We start from the raw sequence: 20982 nt of genomic DNA, 5'->3' as shown, positions 1-20982 counted from the left end.
ACCTTTTCAAACAAAATAAAATAAAATAAAAAATAAAAAACAAATAACAATTAAAATACTTATCAAATTTATCTAATATTATAATAATAAATTAGTTGAGTCAAAGTTGATGGAGATGGAGTTGGAGTGACCGGAGCTTCCTTGTCTCTCTATCACTCTAGAGCTTGATAAAGATTAGTTGTTAATCCACTACCAAGACGCACTTGTTCTAAGTCTACCTCGCACCTCAAACATACATTAGATAACAAAATTCAAAGGAGCAGCTAGGTCTTCCATTGTATTCTTGACTTTAATGCACTACATCTACTTGCTATATAGGCCGGAATACATACTTATTGAATATGAAGTCTGATTTGATAATCTTATTACTATTACTTTTAAGTTTGTGTTAATTAATGTTCGAGAGACGAATTATTATTAAACTGTTATGTACGTATATCGATCGGTATCTTAATAATCACTTTTTATGATGGAGTTTGTTGTAAATTATTATGGATATATCATGTAAATTATTGTATATTAGAAAATGCTTTCCTCTTTCCTAGTTTTAGGGGATCCATGTTTTAAGGAGGACTTTAAGGGTCCTTGTTTTATGGAGGATTTTAGGCTATATGTTCCTTGTCTTCCACTACATATGTAGTCCATTTCTCATACATGGAAGAAGATGAAAAACAAAAAATACTACACTTATTATCTGCATCTAAACTCTCTCTCTCTCTCTCTCAAGTTCTTAGAAGCAAAGCTCTCTCCATTTTCTGAAACACTTTCTATGTTCCTTTTACAACACGTTATCAGCACGAATAGCTCTACGATTCGGATTGCAGATTGACAAGAGGAGAGGTGAATAACTTGGGTTGCAGAGAAGAGGCAGTTCATCTTTCAATCATCTTCACTCTACCAGCTCTACAACCAAGTAGGTTTTTTCCAAACAAAAACCGATTTTGCTGTTTCATTTTACCTTCTGTTCTCTGTGTTCCAGTATTTATTTGAAATAGTAAATCAACTCCAAAACTCACCAAATTTTGTATGCTGGAGCCCTTATGTGTTTAGTGCATCTCTGTAAATTTTCGTATTTTTCTGGGTAGTTTTGCTTAATGTTTCAGTTCGTCTTTCGACTGTTATTCAGTAGAAGCTGCAATCATGTTTTTGATTTTTGTTGAAGCATTATGGACTTAATTTTTTGGTTACACTAATTTGAATTATGCCATTATAATTCCTTATGATAGAAGCATTATGGGCTAAATTATTACGCGATTATTACATAAAGTTATGCGATAAGCATTTACTCAATTTATTACCTATACGAAATGTCAGAAGCATTAATGAGATTTGAACCCATTTCCTTAGGTACATAACCCCTGCATTAATTTGTTTCCGTTATGATGTAATAACATATATTGAATTTGGTTATGTTATAATTGTGAATATTAAATGTGGTTGAGTCAGAAGCTCAAATCAAGCCCAAAGCCACAATAACAAACCCGAGCCAGAAGCTCAGGCCCAAGCTACAAGACCATAACAGAAGCTCGCCATGTGTTGCCATGACAAAGACCAGTTTGAGCCCAGCAGGCCTACTCTCCCTCTGCAGGACCTAGCAGCCCAGCAGGCCTCACACACTCTTTGACTAGTGCATGAAAGCTTTGGTCACGAGCTCACAGCTAAGCCCCGTAGAGTTTATTATCAAGCCCACTCTTTCTTTGGTCCAGCAGAACCAAATAAAAGAAAAAATGATTTGATTCTACTGAGATTTGAACCCAGACAATGTGCATGTCATTATGGCTATTGTAAATAAATTCACCATATTTCATATGTGTAATTAATTGCCAGAAGCATTTATTCACATAATTGTGTGACAATTAATATGTTATATTACTAGCATGCAATTAATATCTCAATTGATTTGTGATTTCCATTTATTCAATTTGTGAGATATTATTTCAATTTGCTCTATTCAATATTATTGTGTTACTTGTCTAAATTTTCGCACTAGAATATATGTGTAGAAAATGCAGGTACCTAATGAATTAGAAGTTCTAAATGAACCAGTAGTTCATTCACATATCGAACCTGTAGTTTCGATAATGCCATTTAAGAAACTTGAAGTTTCCTTCATAAATTCACCACACATGATAAAACCAGTAGATTTTACATGTTTAATCCGATTTTCCATACCATGTTATAGAACCTGAAATTCCTATTAGTTGCTTATGGACGATACTACCCAAAGCACTAAGATTATTTGTTCCTTTCCTGTAAGAAATGCCAAATCTCAACAAACTTGACTTTGTTGCTTTGGAGGTTTCCAGAAGAAACTATCTAAAGTGGACTCAAGATGTGATAATTCATCTAACTGCAAAGAAGATGAGATCAATAATCAATGTTGACAATGTCGCCCGAGAGGCTTTTAAGGCGAGTACCATAATTTTCATAAAGAAACATATGGAGAAAGCACTCCAAGCTGAGTATCCGATCAAGATGATGCACAGACTCTCTGGGTCGCTCTGGAAGAGCGCTTTAACCATCAAATGACCATTTTCTTGCCTGAAGCAAGACATGATTGGCAGAAATAAAATAACCCATATGACTGTCAGTTAGGTGGCCAAGGCCCAAGAGGCCAAGGAGCACGTAATCCAGCTCCACATGGCCAAGGCCCATGTGGTGAGAATTGTGATGCCCTAGCTCAGCAAGCCCGAGTTGAAAGGAACACTAGTCTGGCTCGTCGCCACCAAAATTAGCATGATCTTTGTCATCGATGTGGAGGAATTGACTGTTGGTCCCGCACCTGCTGTGCGATAGCCGAAGCAGTAGATGAGTATTACGCCAGTCGTGGAACTCGAAATACCAACTTTATTGAAGAGTCATTTTCCATCAATTCCACACTAGAGATCATGGATTTTCAGGCAGTTACTAAACATACCGAGAATTAGAACTCGAAGACATGGATATAATTGGCCCCTTGTGCCATATTTTCATCTTAATGAATGAAACATCTTCAGATTTTGGTGATTTATGTTTTCAATTATTTTGGATTATAGAAATGTGGTTATGTTCAAATATATTTAATTCAATAAATTTATTTATACATGTGATCCATTGAATTAAATAAATGAATAGGCATATTCTATGGAGAAGTTTGTTGTCTGGCTAACAGTGCTATTATGCACACCATACTCCCAGATCGGAGATATTTTCAAACTTATTGCCTATTCATACCTCTGTGACAACTGCATCAGGACGATCCAACCTGATAGTGGGCTATGGCATAGTCCACTTTATGTTGTCCAATGGTATTGAATTTACCATTAATAAGGTCTTATATTCTCCACGTTCCAAAAGAACGTTATTGAGTTTTAAGGATATTCGAGCCAACGGTTATCATGATTGAAACCACTGAGAAAAATGAGTGTAATATCTTTGCATAACCTTTGAATATGCGGCCAGAAGCGTATATTCGAGAAATTTAAATCTGTTAGCTAGAAGCTAACTTATTCGAGCAACTACTTGCTATGACATGACCATTTGGGACACCCAGGTCAAAGTATGATGCACCGTATCCTCAACTTATCACACGGGCATCCCCTTCTGAATAAGGGTCTTGTGTTTAGTAACACATTATGCCAAACTTGCTCGATCGTTAGGAACGTTAAACTCTAGACCATCATGTGCAAAGACTAGTATATATACACACACCATTTTTCTGCACAGAATGCAAGGAAAATTTGTGGACCTATCCAACCACCATGCGGACCATTTAAATATTTCATGGTTTTGGTTGATGTATCGACAAAGTGATCACATGTTACACTATTGTCCACAAGAAAATGCTGCTTTTGCTAAACTCTCGCCCAGATCATGAAATTGTGGCTCACCACTCGGATTATCCCATAAAGTCTATAAGACTTGATAATGCCGGAGAGTTTACATCGAAGTCTTTCGATGATTATTGCATATCCCTTGAGATTGATGTTGAACATACAGTTTTCTATGTTCACACACAAGATGGTCTCGTAAATAGAATCTTGGTAATGAACACCAAGCTTCTAGTTTTTGCGTGGGGCTATGCAATCTTGCGTGCAGCCATGTTGGTCCTGTTGAGGCCCACTACTACCCAACCTTACTCCGCGTTACAGCTGGTGACTGGGCACGAACCTGACGTTTCGCACTTACGCACATTTGGGTATGCAGTCCTCGTGCCAATTGTGCCGCCACAACGTACAAAATTGGGTCCTCAACAAAGGATGGATTGTCACTTTGATGAGCAGTCTTCCCGCCGTTAGGGGGAGATAAGAACGTTACCGTTCCTGATGAACGACGTGAATTGACGTGGAATGTCCCCACTATGTCTCATCTCGATCCCCAAACCGCACAATGCGATAATGAAGTGCGGAGAATTCTAGATCTACAGAGTATAGCCCAAAATATGCCAGACGCTTTCTCTGATCTAGCTAAAGTGACCAGATCACATATACCTGCTGCAAATATGCCTGTAAGGATAGACGTCCCCGTATGACATGTCGTCCCAGATGGACGAGGTACGACCATGGCGGCTAACCAGTCATATGTCCCTGCCCAGAAGTGAGGTAGACCATTAGGTTCGAAAGATTCTTATCCCCAGAAGAGGGTAAACTCGGCACAAATGAATCTTCTTGACATCGCAATCTCAAACTGATTCATCTCACGAGATAAATCCGGATTATGGGTCCGTCCTAGAAGAGACGACGTTGGGGGACGCTCCAACATTTGAACCCACTCCCGAGAATAGAGAAATCTCGGTAAATTTTGTGAGATTTGGAATTGGAATGAGATTATCATCGATGATGTGTTTGTATTTGCGGTGGCCACCGAAACTAAAACAAGAGATGAAATCGAACCTTGCTCCGTTGATGAATGTCAACGAAGAAACGACTGGCCAAAAAGGAAATAAGCAATCCAGGTCAAATTAGATTCCTTGACAAAGAGAAAGGTGTTTTGGACCTGTTGTTCCTACACCTCCCCATGTTAAACCTGTAGAATTTAAATGGGTATTTATAAGGAAGCGTAATGAGAAAAATGAGATTGTGATACACAAAGCTCGTCTAGTGGCGCAAGAATTTTCTCAACGCCCTGTGATTGATTACGAGGAGGCGTATTCTCCTGTAATGAACGTCATAACGTTCCACTACCTTATCAGTTCGGTAGTTTCTGAAAAACTGAATATGCAGCTTATGAATGTGGTCATAACTTATCTCTAGGGGGATCATAATACAGAGATATACCTGAAAGTTCCTGAAGGACTTAAGGTACCCAATGCAAATAGTTCTAGACCACGGAACGTGTTCTCCATTAGTTTTGAGGTGTTCACTTTATGGATTAAAACAATCTAGACGGAAGTGGTATAACCGTCTAAGTGAATCTTTGATCGGGATGGGATATGTGAATAATAAACTACGCCTATGCGTGTTTATTAAGGAAACAAATTCCGGGTTTGCAATTATGGCGGTCTATGTCAAAGACATGAATTTGATTGATATTCCTGAAGAGATCAAGGAAACTGCAAAGCACCTGAAGTCGGAATTTGAGATGAAAGCCCTTGGGAGAACAAATTATTGTCTCGACCTGGAGCCCGAGCAAAGTGCAGATGAAATTTTGGTCCATCAACCAAATTACATCCAGAAGATGTTAATATGCTTTAATCAGGATAAAAGCAAGCACACTCATGGTCGTCCGAAGTCTAGAGAGAACCGTATTGTTCTACTGGTGATAACGAAGAGATATTGGTGCCAGAAGTCCCATATCTAAGTGCAATAGGCGCATTATTGTACTTGGCTCAATGCCCTAGACAGGACATCCCATTCGATGTGAACTTGTTAGCTAGATATAGCTCTGCACCAACACGCCGCCACTGGAATGGTATAAAAGATATTTTTCGTTATCTTAGAGGTACGATTGATATGGGCTTATTTTATCCCTATGCATCAAGAAATGGATCAAACCCCCTTGATCCTCAGAATGATGCTCGCCTTGTTGGATATGCTGATGCAGGCTATCTATCAGACCCACACAAGGCGCGTTCCCAAACTGGTTATGTCTTTACCATTGGGAATACGGCAATTTCTTGGAGGTCTACAAAACAGACCCTTGTTGCTACCTCTTCGAATCATGCTGAGATTCTAGCTCTTCACGAAGCAGTACGTGAATGTATATGGTTGAGAGCCATCACAAAGCATGTTCAAAGCACATGTGGACTGCATTCCACCACTGATGAACCAACCACTATCCATGAGGATAATGCTGCTTGCATCGAGCAAATGAAGACAGGTTTCATCAAAGGAGACAACACAAAACATATTGCACCAAAGTTTTTCTTCAATCAGCAACAACAGGAGCATCAGAAGATTGAGGTCAAGTAGATTCGATCTGAAGACAATCGTGCAGACCTCTTCACTAAGTCACTACCAAAATCTACATTCCAGAAGCATGTACAAGGTATTGGTCTACGTAAATTATCTGAATTACCTAACATGTAATTTTCAGGAGGAGTTGAATCAGGGGGAGTATCCAGAAGCATACCCACTTGACCATCGTGTACTCTTTTGTCCTTCGTCCAGGGTTATTTTGTCCCACTGGGTTTTATTACCTGGCAAGGTTTTAACGAGGCACATTTTTAGTATGGTCGCTCCATCCTGAAGATGTTTTTGATTCAACATATATGCATTTGCTCATCTTTTCCCTTCGACCACGGGTTTTTCCCACTGGGTTTACCGGGCAAGGTTTTGGTGTAGCAACTCTAAATGCATCCCTCTCGTAGACATGCTACTTACTTCTGATGCTGATAAGAAGACTCCACTTATCTCCGAAGCTGTGATATTACTACTTCACACTCATGCGCGTTGTGCTCTTTTTCTCCTTCGACCAAGGTTGTTTTTTCCCACAGGGTTTTTATTACTTGGCAAGGTTTTTGACGAGACAACTTAAAAGCGCACAGCCTAGGCAACACTATTGACCTGAAATATCCAAGGGGGAGTGTTGTAAATTATTATGGATATATCATGTAAATTATTGTATATTAGAAGATGCTTTCCTCTTTCCTAGTTTTAGGGGATCCATGTTTTAAGGAGGACTTTAAGGGTCCTTGTTTTATGGAGGATTTTAGGCTATATGTTCCTTGTCTTCCACTACATATGTAGTCCATTTCTCATACATGGAAGAAGATGAAAAACAAAAAATACTACACTTATTATCTGCATCTAAACTCTCTCTCTCTCTCAAGTTCTTAGAAGCAAAGCTCTCTCCATTTTCTGAAACACTTTCTATGTTCCTTTTACAACAGAGTTTAATTATATTGACTTGATTTATATATGATACTGTCAAAGTAAAACAAGAGATTTAAAGAAAAACTTCTCAACATCCTAAATCATTAACGAATGAGAGTCGAGAGGGTCGAGAGCCTTTCCTCGGCGAACCCTAGCGCCGCCCTCTTGGTGTGGCTTCCAGGGAGGACTTTGTCGGCTCCACTTACTCTACGATTGCGGCTGACTTTTGATCGGCTCTTTCCTCGTTTCGGGGAGGGGCGGATTACAGGCTGTTTAGAATGGTTCAGTTTCCGGTGGCGACCATGGCGGGGACTTCTTTTAGGCTGGGTGAGGAGACCCGAGATCGGATTGGAGCGGCGTCTCCCTTCTTATAGGGATTGGAAGATTTTCGATGGAGGCATAGGAACCGGAATCTTGCTATGGTGGCAGATATTGTGGCTGCTGTGGGTGCATACGGACGGCTGTGATGGTTGTGCTCAAGCACTGAATCTGGGCTTCTTGTTCTTGGGTTTTCAGATCAGTGGGATGCGGTTCTCACGAGCCCTATGGAAGATCTGGATTTGGGACCCAGAGTCGATGGCTTGGCTGATCGAATCCTTCATCCAGGGAGGTTGGTGGCTTTGTTGGGTGCAGTCGAAACTATGGGTGGCTGACGGACGACGGCCATCTCTGGGTGCCCGGCGCTGGGTGTCCATATCAGATCTGGCTTTCAGAAGGTTGGGTTGCTGTGGGGTCCAATTCAATTTTCTGTTGGGTCAGATTTCCCTATGGGCTTGGATTTGGGACCCTGGAGAATTTATGCAGGATGTTTGGTTCGATTACACTATCTAGTGTCTCTTGGTTTAGCGTCTGAATATGGTCTCCTGCTATTTAAGTTTGCTTCACTAGTTGTACACCAATTGAAGTCTCTAAGCGGCTAGGGTTGCTATTACAAGGATTTAGATAGTTTGGACTTGTGTTCATATGATTAGGCTTATAAATGAGCGAATGTGTTAGCAGTGAGGGTCACATGTCATTTGCTTCGTAGCTTATACCATTTATAATTTTGATGTAAGACAGCATTTGATATACATGCCTTCTAACCATGAATAAATGAATGAAATTATCTATTTTCTTAAAAAAAAAAAAAAAAAAAAAAAAGATTTAAAGAAAAATAGAGACTTGATTATATTAGTAACAAGTAAATCCTATCTTAGTAATTAAAGTGGACACTTTCAAGTCCTAAACACAAAATAATTTCATGATCGGCTTTTATTTGAATCGCTCATCCAAAATATGAATGAAACCTAGCTTGTAGTACGTACTCTTACAAGTAAAGGAAACAATATCATGACTTGCATATGCTGATTAATTGAATTAATGAACGTACTACCTCTATATGTATCCATGGCCAGTTTTTGCTCATGAGGAAAGCGTGTACATGTTCAAAGCCACATTAACGTGAGGCCATATTAATGTTGCATACAATACACATATAGGGGCGACTACTGGATCAGTTGGTATCAACTCGATCAGGTGAGACGAGTAGTCATCTATGAATGTAATAGCTGACAGCCTGAAATGCCATGAAAGGTCGGAGCCTGTGGGTCTCCCATTTTCACCCAATCACCAAATGACAAGTGGCCGCACTCACCTACACACAGAGAAGAGAAGCTACCCAAACCTTATCCCAAAACCAGAGGGAAACATTGAAAACCCAGAAAAATGAGTTAAACAAGAAGAGGCTGCAATGTATCAGAGGATTAATATATTATATATGGGTAGGAGAAATGATGATGATCATGATGATGAATAGCTGCTGCACTACTGGTACTAGTGCTACTACTTTCACTGCGCTCCTTGCAGCAACAACCACTACCACCAGCTGCTGCCTTCGCCGCCGCGAAAGCAAAACTACTACTGCTGCTAGTAGTAAATCTATATTTTTCATCTCCAAGTACTCCAAGCCTTTTAGTACTGCGTCTTCCTCCCAAGATTCACACCATGTCCACCACCCTTTTTTACTGCGCGGTAAGAACCTAGCTGCTGCTACCTAGCTACTTGTAAATTAGGTCACTGATAAATTGCTTGATATATATTACATTGCAGTAACAAATGATCAGGGTGGGACTGAATTGTCCTCCTCCTCCTCCTCTTCCTCTGATAAAGAATATCTAAGATCAGAGGCTGATAGAATTGTGGATGGCTTGAACTTTGGGGAGCTTTGCGACGAGTTTGAGTGCATTAGCAGCCCCTTGGTGGAGGCCACTGCTCGACAGCTTGTCCGCGACATCCTTGAGCTTCGGGAAGGCAATCGCGCCCTTGGAACCTTTGCTCTTTCGGTTCAATACAAGGTCAGCTACCTAATATGTATACGTACTAGTTCATTCCCTAATTTCAAAATTGGCGTAATCCCCCATTTTACTTGTGATTTCAGGACCCCGTCAGAAGTTTTAGTGGTCGTGACAAGTACAAGAGACCACTATGGATAACCACCGCACTAGAGAAGCCTTCTGTGGTTAGTCACTCCATGTTCCTAATTCATGAAACAGTTTATTCTTCCTTAATTAGTTAATCACATATATTCTCTGTAGTGAATTAGCTAATTAATTAATATACTTGTGTGCAGAGTGTTCAAGAAATGAGCATGTTATCGACCAGGGTGCTTAGTATAAAATGGACAATCAAAGGCAAGCCCAAGAACATTCTAGGAGGAGATTTGATTCTAAAAATCAACTCCCAATTCACTCTGAATCAGATCAGTGGCCAAGTGACTCGACATGAAGAGTTTTGGGATTTATCAGCTTCTTCATTCATTTCACAAGCCTATTTCTGGACCTCGCGTCGTCTGTTTGCAACAATTGAGGGTGGAAAAGACTTGACTGATGCAGTTAAAAGTCTTTCCAACCGCTTCCCAACAGAAAAACAGAACATGGACATTTTTCCAGACCCTTATGGTGATCCAACTAAGGTCAGTCACTAGCTGGTAAACAGTAAATTAATTGAGGTCACTTGCTTGTTAGTTATTATCGCTTTACTGATCAAATTTCTTTATTTCTTTTGATTGAATTTCGATCAGTTCTTTCAAAGGGACGACGGTTTCCAAAGAGATGTGTATCAAATTGCTCTGTTCCTGGCACTTGTTTATTTTGTTGTACAACTTTTGAGAACAACCTTGTAAGTATTACTTGTTCTATATATCAATCTTCTTGTATAAATACTGTATCATAATCAGCAATATATCACATCTGAGATCGAAATCAAGGTAGTACCCAAGAATTCGTAAAATATTTCGGAGTACAAACAAGCTCATCTTAAAGAAAATGTGCCCCAGAATTATGGTGGATATTATAAAAGACTTCCACTAGAATCAATCTCATCAAGAAGCATATGCATCATGGATTTGCTTATGGTGCACTGGCATCTAATGAATGAAGGCTGTTGTGTTATGTACTATTTTCGTTAGTTGGCCGGATAAATAGCTAGCCAGGTGAGATGAGAGCGATGGATTTATATAGAAGTCATTTGCATCATAGCAGTAGCAGCAGCGGTTGCTAATAACACGAATGACATTGGTAGTCTTAGGCTGGAAGCATCTGAAGCAAGATTGTGGTACTGAACAGAGTAGTCTGACCCTGACTGGTCATCTTTCACTTTTATGCTTGAAGAACCTAACATTCATCAAACACCAAAACCATATTACAACCTGTTGAATCAGCATTTAAGTTAATCACAAGTCAATGCTAGCTACTCACAGTTGTGATCAGCCCACCCAAGGACCTGCTTTTCAAGATCGTATACGACTACCTTATTCGAAAGGATCATATCTGCCAAGGGAAATTAACAATTGCATGTCAATGAATGGATAGAATTGCTTATATATACTGCAGCAAAATTTTTAAGATTATCTATGTGATGTTTACCTCCCAGAAGAATGCCGGTTTTTGATCCAGGTTTAGATTGCATCCAACCATGACACCAGTGATCCTCCTGTGTTATATGTAATACGTCATTATTAGTCAGTTAGTTGATCAAGAAATCATTATCCAAGGTTCCTTGTTTGTTACAAAGAATTACTAACATCATAGCCCTTACTTTCATATTGAACAGATAATCATGAGGATACACCCATAATGAAGCGGAATTCTTGAAACTGAACTTAACAATAGGAAACTTTTCATCAATGCTGCATCAACCGACAGCAGAAGTACATCGTTAAGCTCAAGACGAACATACGATTAGTCAATAATTAAGAAGGAATAAGTAGTGCTGTTAGAAAAGTGCCTTACTTTTTGGAATACTCGAAACATGTAAACTCGTTGTCATCAATTTTTTTCAATTTCAATCCAGGCTCCGCAGCCAATATCTGATCAAAATAAGGATGTAAGAGATAATTGAAGTAACATTTATAGACCAAGTCGACAACTTAAATCTAAATGACATTAGCACAGATACCTTCTTCACCATTTGTTCCTGCAACTCTGGTGGTAAGTAAGTCAATGTTGTCCCACTGTCAAAAATTGCCATAGTTTGGTCTGAAGTACTGCTGCCAAATATTTTATCAAAAACACCACCACCACTAGTAGGAAGTTTAATAACATCACTTCCAACCTCCATTTTCTCCAACACGACATTGTAATGAACCCTGATCGTCCAACATATATGTAATCAAAGTGTTAATTGCCATTAAAGCATAATTAAGAGATTAGATAAATAGTGTGACATAGTAGTAGTGCACTAGTGCGTACTGATTTGGTACGATAGGTGATGTGTACTTCATTTTGGGTTCGACCACTTCTCCTATAGCCCAGATTCCACCACCTTTTTTCGTGTTATCCAAACAATGTGCAAATTTATTCCTCACCTTTCCTGCGGCTACTAGCTGTGAAAGCATGGATGCATTTCCCTGTCCAAAACCAATTAACCCGGAAACTGCTGTATGAGGGTTATTTAGCCCGCCGGATTGTTTAATCCCGCACCTATATGTGTACATTCCGCAATCAGGAGTAGTCCTTTAGAGCTAATCACAGGCAGCTACTTTCATAATATGAAACTAAAGAGATATGCAAGTGATTACATGCAACTAACTAGTCAGTGATTGATCACGTACCCCAATATTACAGATCCACTAGTGGAGGATGTTTGAAGGTTTCCGGTAGCTTTCTGAAATTGCACATCATCCTTGACATAGTATCCGGTAGTTGTACTTCCGTCTCCATATTCAATATGGTAGGTGCATTTCTCGTCTGGCTTGCAGTTGGACACTTGACTTTGATTTTGTTTTTTGTGTATGGAAGTGCAAAAGTTATCACCACAAGTCACTACCTTTGAAGTGGAAGAGCTGTTTCGATCGTAAAGTGTTAGTTTAACACCATCGATTTCAGAATGGTCAGGGCAGCCTTTGCCGCACTCAGCGCAACTCACCCAAAGTAGGTCACTTCCGGTATCAACTTGCACGTAATAGTCGTGTGAAGGATTCCCAATCCCAAGTTTAGCATAGTAGAGCCTGCAATCAATTATACACTAACTAATCGAAACCAATTGATCAGACATTCAAATATGTAAGCTTTAACTAAGCACGATCAGCACCAAAGCCAAAACTACATGCATCATCCTCACGCGGTACCAACCCCTCCCAATAATGTTGGTTCTTTACCAGTTTCAAAATCTTAAAAATAACGCGTTTAATAACGTGATGCTTACACTAGAAGTCTAGAACCAAAGCTTTGAAAGTGCCCAGCATGCAGCACAGATAATGCTGATTATTAATATGTACAAACGTCTACAGGACCTGATTCCTTCGTTAAATTAAAGCAGTGTAATGAAAGTGATCATTTTTGTACAACAATTTGAACAGAAAAAAGAAATGATAATGAGACCATTACAAAAAAGTAATTTTAAAGAAGAAAAATGAAATTTTGAATGAATTAGTTAGTTACGTACCCATTTCCAGTAGGATTGCCGCTGCCGCCCAAAGTTATATCGATAGCATTCTGGGTGGCTGCCCCGAGAAATCTAGCGTGACGGCGATGATCATGGGCTTTAAGTTCACTCAAAGACGCTCCCTCTCTACCATTAAACTTATGGCTCACCGGGAAAACCAAGTTACCGGACACATTGACGACCAATGCCGAAACAAGCACCACCAACGCCGCCGCAACGAAACCACCTAGGCCTCTTGGTTCCATTTCAATATATACTCGAGAGTCGAGACTGACCAATGCGATCCGGCACAAGGAAGGTTGGATCAGTTTGGATAGATGTGTTTGTTATTGAAGCTGGCTAGCTATACATCCGGCGACGTGACCCGACAACAGCAACAGCTTCTGACAAAACCCAGAATGATCGACTCTTGAGGATGAAATTAGAAATGTGGGTACGTACGTGGGTTTTGTGAAAAATTCATGGGCGAGTTGGATTGGGTGGATAAAGAAGAATGCCAGGAGACAGTTGCGCTTTTTCAGTATGCCAAATTAAGGAGGGAATCTGTCTGTCTCAAGTCTCAACGATTGAAATTTGAAAATAGCAAACGCTTATTTTTATTGGATTTTCTAAATCCCTGGACTCATTTGTCGCGGTTGTTTTTGGAGCCAAACTTGGTCTCCTCACCCTTGACTTCCCTCCTTTCCTAATAAAAGTATACATTGACTAGCCTCCCAATCATGGCCCAACAAACCTAAACTAGTAAACTATAATTATTTAGTTGACCCCATTCAACAACATGGATATAGGGAAATTGCAGATTATTTTCGATTTACTGGTCGAGTGTTTCTATTGAGACCTCCAAATATGTTTAGTTGACCTTACTCTATTATGAATTATTAAATTACATATATAACATCCTATAAAATGACTATTAAGGACAATAATTATATCTAAAAAATATTATATTTAATTTCTCTAGACTTTCCAATTCAATAGTATTATATTGCATTCTTTATTATTTTCTTTATCTATTTTTATTTTCTAATTTCACTACATACTCATTAAAACATTTATATATATTTAATAAGAATTAAAACTATAATCAATATCATGTGACATAAAAATTTCTATCATCATATGTGTTGAATGCACATTGGTGAGGGAGAACAAAAATTCTATTATGACCTGAATCCCAATCTATCCATTATATTTGCAAAATAATAATAATAATAATAATGATAAATAAATAAATAAAATAAAATAACTATTAAATAAATAAACATTAATAAATAATTATTACTTTTTTTTTTCGCACAACTAAAAGAGAAAGAAAGTAAAAAAAAAAAAAAAACATTCTTTTTTATTAGAAATTAATTTTTGAAACCTAATACCTTGTGTTTGATTTTCTTTTTTATTGGATAAGAGATTTATGTAATCTGATTAAGAAATGAATATGTAATTAATAGTTTGTTTGCAAATTATATGAGTGAGGTTATTTCAGGAACTTGAATGGGGTTTAGTGAGTAAGTATTTGAAAATTGGACAGGAGGTTTTGTCAAGTGAGTAAATTTGGATGTTCCAATAGAAAAACTCTTACGGGTCCGTCGTGTACATATGAAAAAAAAATTATAAAAAAAGAATTTATGGCCATCATGGATGAAAAACAATACGTTTATTTTTTTTTTTCAAACATGTCATGGTGTTTTATTCTAATCATGACATTTTTTTTTTTAAGAATATCATGTCAATATCATATATATACTCAAGCTAGAATAGACCATTACATATCTTTCCTCTACCGACTTTGGGTAAATAAAAAGTTTGTAGTAGTACCACAGTGATACATAGATTAGGTCTACTCATTTGACGGATCTCATGCTTACTTATTCAAGAAAGCCTATAAACTATGTAACAGACATAGTAAATAGGCACCATACTAACACAAGAGTTCATAGCTCCCTAAAAAATAGGGAATTATTTAGAAAGAAAAAATTAACTAATCAGAAGCCCAAAGAGCTCCAAGAGAAGAGGTCCAGGTCTAGGTCCAAGTCTGACAAAACAGATCAGGCCCAATGTCTATCTCTTCATCCACTGAGGTTGCACCGTCCCACTCCGGCACGACCTACGCCACCAAGCCGACACTGTCTCAGTGCTGCCACAGCTCGCCCCGCCACGATCCACACCGCGTCAGTTACGTGCCTCCACAGTCCAGTGTTGTACACCACCACGAACCATGTCGGCACCAAACCTCATCACCACAAAATCTCCACCGCGACGAATCTGCACCGCCACAGACTGCTGCTATACACCACAACCACTACGCTTCAAAGACACCCACTGAAACTTGCACCCAAGACCATCTTGCCACCACTCTAACCCAAACAACTCCCCGTAAAACTCCTCGAGCAATAGCATCAGAGCCGGCCCTGAGATTTCCGGGGCTCTAGGCGAAAAAAAATTGGGGCTCCCTACCAATATAAACTCATTTTCAATTGAAATACTGCCATACAAATGATACAATACCATTATCATAATATTAAACTCAATTTCAATTGACAGCCAGCAAATCAAAATAATTTTCTTTAATCTCAACTATAAAATTGGAGTCAGTAACTAATTAATCCAGTTGGTTGTTTGCATAATTCATTGTTTTGTAGTCTCAGACTACTAAGACTAGCACAAACAAATAACTCGAGATTAAAAGGAGAACGAGAGACTTAATTACCTCCCCCACCCAAACACAAACTTAACATAAAATTATTGTAATAACCCGAAAATTAGTGTCAACTATAGAGTACTATATTATTAGTTATATTCGAAAAATCTTACTTTGTTATTGAGCTCAAGACTCTCATCTATATTATTTTTGTGATGCATGTCATTTTAGTACTAATTATTGTTATTATTTTTACCTTAAGAAAGCACTAAAGTTCTTTACTTATTAATTGGGTAAATGTGTATCTATATGGATGTGTGTGTACATACATACATATATATATATATATATATAGCAAGCAGCTGATTTCTTTTCTTTTACTTTCTTATTAATTATTTTTCTTGTTTATACTTTTGGCCTAACTATCCACTTTGGTCTTAATTAAATTAGTGAATTAAGTTTGGTGAGAATTGGTTTCTAGTGCATACTCCTAGCCTATATAAACACATGCTCTCTATCATATTTCCTACAAGCTTGAAGATCAATTGCAGAATTGATCAAAAACTCCCTTAGTTGAAGAGAAAAAACTCAAGATTCTCACACAAATCCTTCATCCTATTTCTCTTAAGAAATTCCCTTTTTGTCAAAGAAGTCCAAGCTTGATTTCAAGACCAAAATCTTCACCTCACCTTCTGAGTTCCTTAAGTAAGTACATGATTACATTTCTATATTCTTTTGTCTTTAAGATTTATCAAATTGCATAATCAATGATAAAATGGAAAAGGATCTGCTTTGCTGCAAACCCGTATTTTCGTATATAACAAATTCTGTTTTGTCAAAAATAATTACAGTATTAAATTCCTCATCAAAAGTTCTTCAATTTAGGCTTTTGAATCACTCAAAAAGGTTAAGAAATGAAGAAGTTATGGCTAATCAAAGTTTTCAACTTTTAAACTCGCTGGAAATCTCATACAGCCATCACAACTTCAAAAATTCATATCTCTCTCATTTCTTATCCGATTTCTACAAACTTTATATCAATTTGAAGCTTAGGACCTCTACTTGTGATCTGGAAAGTTTGAGAATTAATGGTAAAATACACCGTACGTAAAGACTTAAACATCAAAGGTCAGTATCAAAAATATCGGTTTCTGTACTGTTATGGTTCTTCACCCTTTCTGGACTATATCCCTCTGATCTGGACTACATGACTTATTCCATTGAATTCCTTGTGAAAAATCCTTTGAAATGGTGTACTCATTTGACTAATTCGGACTTGTGATGGACAATATAACACATTTTGAAGTTTGATGACTCTAATCGGAGAATCATGAACATGGTTGATGAACTTCAATGGATTTGGACATAAGAACTGAAATACTAACTATAATATAATTTTGTTAAATTGTGTATACTTATTTAATGCTTGCACTTTATTATTTTACTTTATTTCAGTTATTTACAAGCTTATTAATTGTGTATAGTTACTCATTTAATGTTTGTGCTTTATTATTTTACTTGATTTCAATTATGTATAAGCTTATTTATTTTATTATGTTGCTTGCAAGTGAATTTACTTATTTGTGTTATACAATTATGTTACATATGTTTTCATATGAGATTATTGCTAAATATATGTATCTATATGTGTGTGTACATATACATATATATACGATCTATAAATCATAAAGATTGTATTTTGTGAATTTGATTATGTCTGAGAAGTACAATTGTGAAGCCGAGTGATTTCTACAACCCAGTGCTTAAATGAATTACTGGTAAATGTGTTTTGGTGTTATGAGACGTTAAGCCTGGGCCCTAGTCCCTATAGATAGTGCACTATTATACTCTTAGGAAGGGTGCTTACTTTGAGTATACATGCCTTGGTTGTGTCCTTGGTATGCTGCGGCTTACCCGTACTTTGGGAATAGTACGTCGGTCCCTAGTACGTGGATTTATGATTTGATACCAGTCAACCTGGTTTTCCCGTGTTTTGGGTATAGTACGTCGGACCCTAACACGTGGATTTGTGATTTGTTACCAGTTAATCTGAAAATTCACTAAAAAGAGAAGTGTACTTATGTTATTTTGATCAAATATCTATCTATGATATATTTTTAATATGTGAAGGTGTTAGTAAAAAGAAAATCAAGCATGTGTTGCTTTAATGTTATTTCACATACTAATGCTACAATATTTGTTGGTTTGATAAGAATATGTGACTATGTGATTTATTACCAAACCATTCACACGAATGAATATATTTGTATATATGTGTGTGTGTATTGTGTGTATATATGTATACATATTTAAGAATTCGTATGAACTTAAATGGTTCTTAGTACATTTTAACTTGGTTGTTCAGTTTTGATTTCTTATAAGATACATTAATATAAGAATGTAAGTTGTGTACTTACTGGGCTTGTGTTGCTCATGATGCTACACCTTCTTGTTTTCAGGTATTGAGTAGATGCTTGGGGAAACGGGATGAACCTACTAGATAAAATAATATTTTTCTACTACTATTTCTAGTGAATACCTGTACTGATTCGAATTTTGCTTAACTTTGGTTATGTAAATATATTACCGATATTAGTTTTCTAATAAAAGTACTATTCAAACATGTATATATTTTCTTTTACTTCTTGTTGATTTATTCAAGAAGAAAATTGTATTTGTTTTGACTCACGTCACAAATTCACGAGCCATATTTCAGTACAATATTGGCCTTGGATTTGGGGGCGTGACAATTATCATCACCCATATACAAAATTGAAGAACTCGTCCCCTTCTACCCAACTGAAAAAGAACTCGTCTCCAGCTACAGATAATCAGATAAAACAAGACTTCAATAATGGATCAAGAACTCACAACAGGCTTCCGTTTCTACCCAACTGAAGAAGAACTCGTCTCCTTCTATCTCCTCAACAGGAGAAAGAGCCGAAGAGGCATGGTATTGGAGCAAGATAAACTTAATTATCTCGACAAGTTTCGTTTGAGAAGTGAGAACGAGAGAGATTCAGCAGTAGAGAAGAACAAAAGTCACGTACAGAGCTACAGGCGTACAACGATGAAACAATAAAATACATTCCAGATAATTTTTTTTTTTACATATATATATATATATATATATTAATAGAAGTTATATTTTTTTGGGGCCCTTCAAACTGGGGGCCCTAGGCCTGTGCCTGTTGAGCCTATGCCCAGGGCCGGCTCTGAATAGCATCTAATACCCGTCTGATAGAAAATAAACGTCGGCCTGGTTATAGGCCTGTCCTGACGTCTAGGAGCCGCTGGACGAGATCGATCTCCCAGTCAGAAAGATCCGTAGCCGGCTTTAGGGTTTCTTCAGAGATAGACTTTTTTTGTGGGAATTTTTTTTGTTTTTGCAGATCCTTACCATTCTAATCATAACATAGCAATAGCACTATGAATTATAATCCTTATTTATTGTAAAATTGAATTTTTTACCATCATTAATGAAAAACAAATGTTATAATATGTTTGATTTTTTGTGAAATGACGACAAGTAATAGAGTGTTTCTATTGGGACCTTCAAATCTGCTCACTTGACCTCACTCTATTATGAACTATTAAATGACATATATAACCTACTATAAAATGACTTTTAAGGACAATAATTGTATAAAAAAAATATTATATTGATTTTCACTAGATTTTCCAATTCAATAATATTAGATTGCATTTTTTATTATTTTCCTTATCTATTTTGATTTTCCAATTTCACTACATACTCATTAAAGAATTCATATATATTTAATAAGAATTAAAACTATGATTAAGATCATGTGACATAAAAATGTATGATATACATGTTGAACACATATTGGTGAGGGAAAACAAAGTAAATCATATTATGACAGACTTAGATCCATTATATTTGCATAAAACAAAAAATTAGCTAGCAGTTAAAAAAAACTAAACAAATATTTAAATAATTAATCATGAGGTACATAAAATAGAAAAAAATAAACATTAAGAAAAAATTATTAATCTTCATTATTTTGTGCACAGCTAAAACATTTTAAAAAAAAAAAAGTTAAAAAAAATCACAGAATAGTTCATGTTATTTTCTTGTTGATTAGAAATTAATTTTTGAAAGTCAATACCTTGTGTTTGATTTTTTTTTTTTTTTATTGAAAAAGAGATTTATGTCTAAGTGTTTTATTTTGAAGATAATGGTTTGTTTGCAAATTATATGAGTGAGGTTATTTGAGGAACAGCTTTAGTGAGGTTTAGTGAGTAAATTTAATATTTGAAAATTTGATAGGAGGTGTAAAAAGCATAAGAGGCCAAGTAATATTATTTTCTATAGGGAGTAGGTTTTTTTTTATGACACTATTTATACATTAACTTCAAAGTTCAAACCACTCGAATTCATGGGTTTGTGTGTGTGGTTACTATTGACGTCCTCTCCCTCAAAAAAAAAAAAAAAGTTCAAACCACTCGAATTCATAGTTTGTAATTTTGTATGGTCATTAGAATTGTATTCTACCGACTCATTCCAATAGGAGACAAATAAGGTTTTAATTTTGATCAGCCTTCTCCCATTTATGTGGAGTACGCGCTAGATAGAATGCAAGGTGGATAAAATTACTCATGTTGGGGTCCTCATTCCGCTGCAAAATAGCATCCGATGACTCACGATGACCTTCACTTTCTCAAAACCAAAAGGTCCCTCACCCACAGTCACCACTCGTTACCCATTAAACCCCCCAGACGACGTCTTTCGTTTACCAAAATAACCCTATAAACTTTCTGATCCAAGCCACAGGGCAATTCATTTTGCTTCCACAAACCATTTCAAGAGACGGAAAATGCCTTTTGAATTTTGATACAAGTTAAGTAAATATCGATAACATCGTCGACACCTGTTAAAAAAGTTTTGTTTTTACTAATGTCGACACTAAATTCCGATTGCAAAACTGCCCCGAATGAAGGGGGCAGTGTTGTCTTTCCACTACCAGGCGCTGGCTAGTTCTTGATCCACAAATGGAGTTTTGTGAAGTGACGAAAAGCGGAGCGGATATCCCCAGCACAACCCACAGAACCAAAGGGTAAATCAGTCCTTTTGAAACGAGGCTGGATCTCTTTCTTATTTGTTTCTGG

General features: G+C 37.2%; 2 protein-coding genes and 2 long non-coding RNA genes across 4 annotated transcripts; 3 read left to right on the top strand and 1 right to left on the bottom strand.

Annotated features, from left to right (window-relative positions):
* The first annotated feature begins 711 nt into the window (after positions 1-711).
* LOC133719987 (uncharacterized) lies at positions 712-1895 on the top strand. The gene is made up of 2 exons (XR_009851608.1): positions 712-913; positions 1447-1895. It is a non-coding gene; the product is annotated as an uncharacterized LOC133719987 (long non-coding RNA).
* A 6976-nt stretch (positions 1896-8871) lies between these two features.
* On the top strand, positions 8872-11400 carry LOC133722614 (uncharacterized). The gene is made up of 6 exons (XM_062149486.1): positions 8872-9302; positions 9381-9625; positions 9709-9789; positions 9901-10242; positions 10351-10448; positions 11382-11400. Exons 1-6 carry the CDS (start codon positions 9062-9064, stop codon positions 11383-11385), a joined length of 1011 nt encoding a protein of 336 aa, XP_062005470.1. The 5' UTR covers positions 8872-9061; the 3' UTR covers positions 11386-11400.
* LOC133722613 (aspartic proteinase 36-like) lies at positions 10433-13676 on the bottom strand. The gene is made up of 9 exons (XM_062149485.1): positions 13215-13676; positions 12382-12777; positions 12020-12250; positions 11727-11916; positions 11561-11637; positions 11367-11457; positions 11195-11261; positions 11027-11098; positions 10433-10942 (listed from the first exon to the last, which is right to left on the bottom strand). The coding sequence occupies exons 1-9, from the start codon at positions 13457-13459 to the stop codon at positions 10782-10784; spliced, it is 1530 nt and encodes a 509-aa protein (XP_062005469.1). The 5' UTR covers positions 13460-13676; the 3' UTR covers positions 10433-10781.
* A 2710-nt stretch (positions 13677-16386) lies between these two features.
* Positions 16387-18479, top strand: LOC133723633 (uncharacterized). The gene is made up of 2 exons (XR_009853159.1): positions 16387-16557; positions 18312-18479. It is a non-coding gene; the product is annotated as an uncharacterized LOC133723633 (long non-coding RNA).
* The last annotated feature ends 2503 nt before the right edge of the window (positions 18480-20982 follow it).

This window comes from Rosa rugosa, chromosome 7 (assembly GCF_958449725.1).
Source record: "Rosa rugosa chromosome 7, drRosRugo1.1, whole genome shotgun sequence".
NCBI lineage: Eukaryota > Viridiplantae > Streptophyta > Magnoliopsida > Rosales > Rosaceae > Rosa > Rosa rugosa.
This window is presented reverse-complemented; position numbering and strand designations above follow the sequence as displayed.

Excerpts from the sequence above, each read along its gene's own strand:
- LOC133722614 (XM_062149486.1), top strand. The coding sequence starts at position 9,062 with ATGATGATGATCATGATGATGAATAGCTGCTGCACTACTGGTACTAGT. Across the intron at positions 9,790-9,900 it reads CACTAGAGAAGCCTTCTGTG|AGTGTTCAAGAAATGAGCAT; the intron begins GTTAGTCACTCC and ends ACTTGTGTGCAG. Across the intron at positions 10,243-10,350 it reads CTTATGGTGATCCAACTAAG|TTCTTTCAAAGGGACGACGG; the intron begins GTCAGTCACTAG and ends AATTTCGATCAG.
- LOC133722613 (XM_062149485.1), bottom strand. The coding sequence starts at position 13,459 with ATGGAACCAAGAGGCCTAGGTGGTTTCGTTGCGGCGGCGTTGGTGGTG. Across the intron at positions 11,917-12,019 it reads TCACCTATCGTACCAAATCA|GGTTCATTACAATGTCGTGT; the intron begins GTACGCACTAGT and ends TTGGACGATCAG. Across the intron at positions 11,458-11,560 it reads TGTTTCGAGTATTCCAAAAA|CATTGATGAAAAGTTTCCTA; the intron begins GTAAGGCACTTT and ends CGGTTGATGCAG.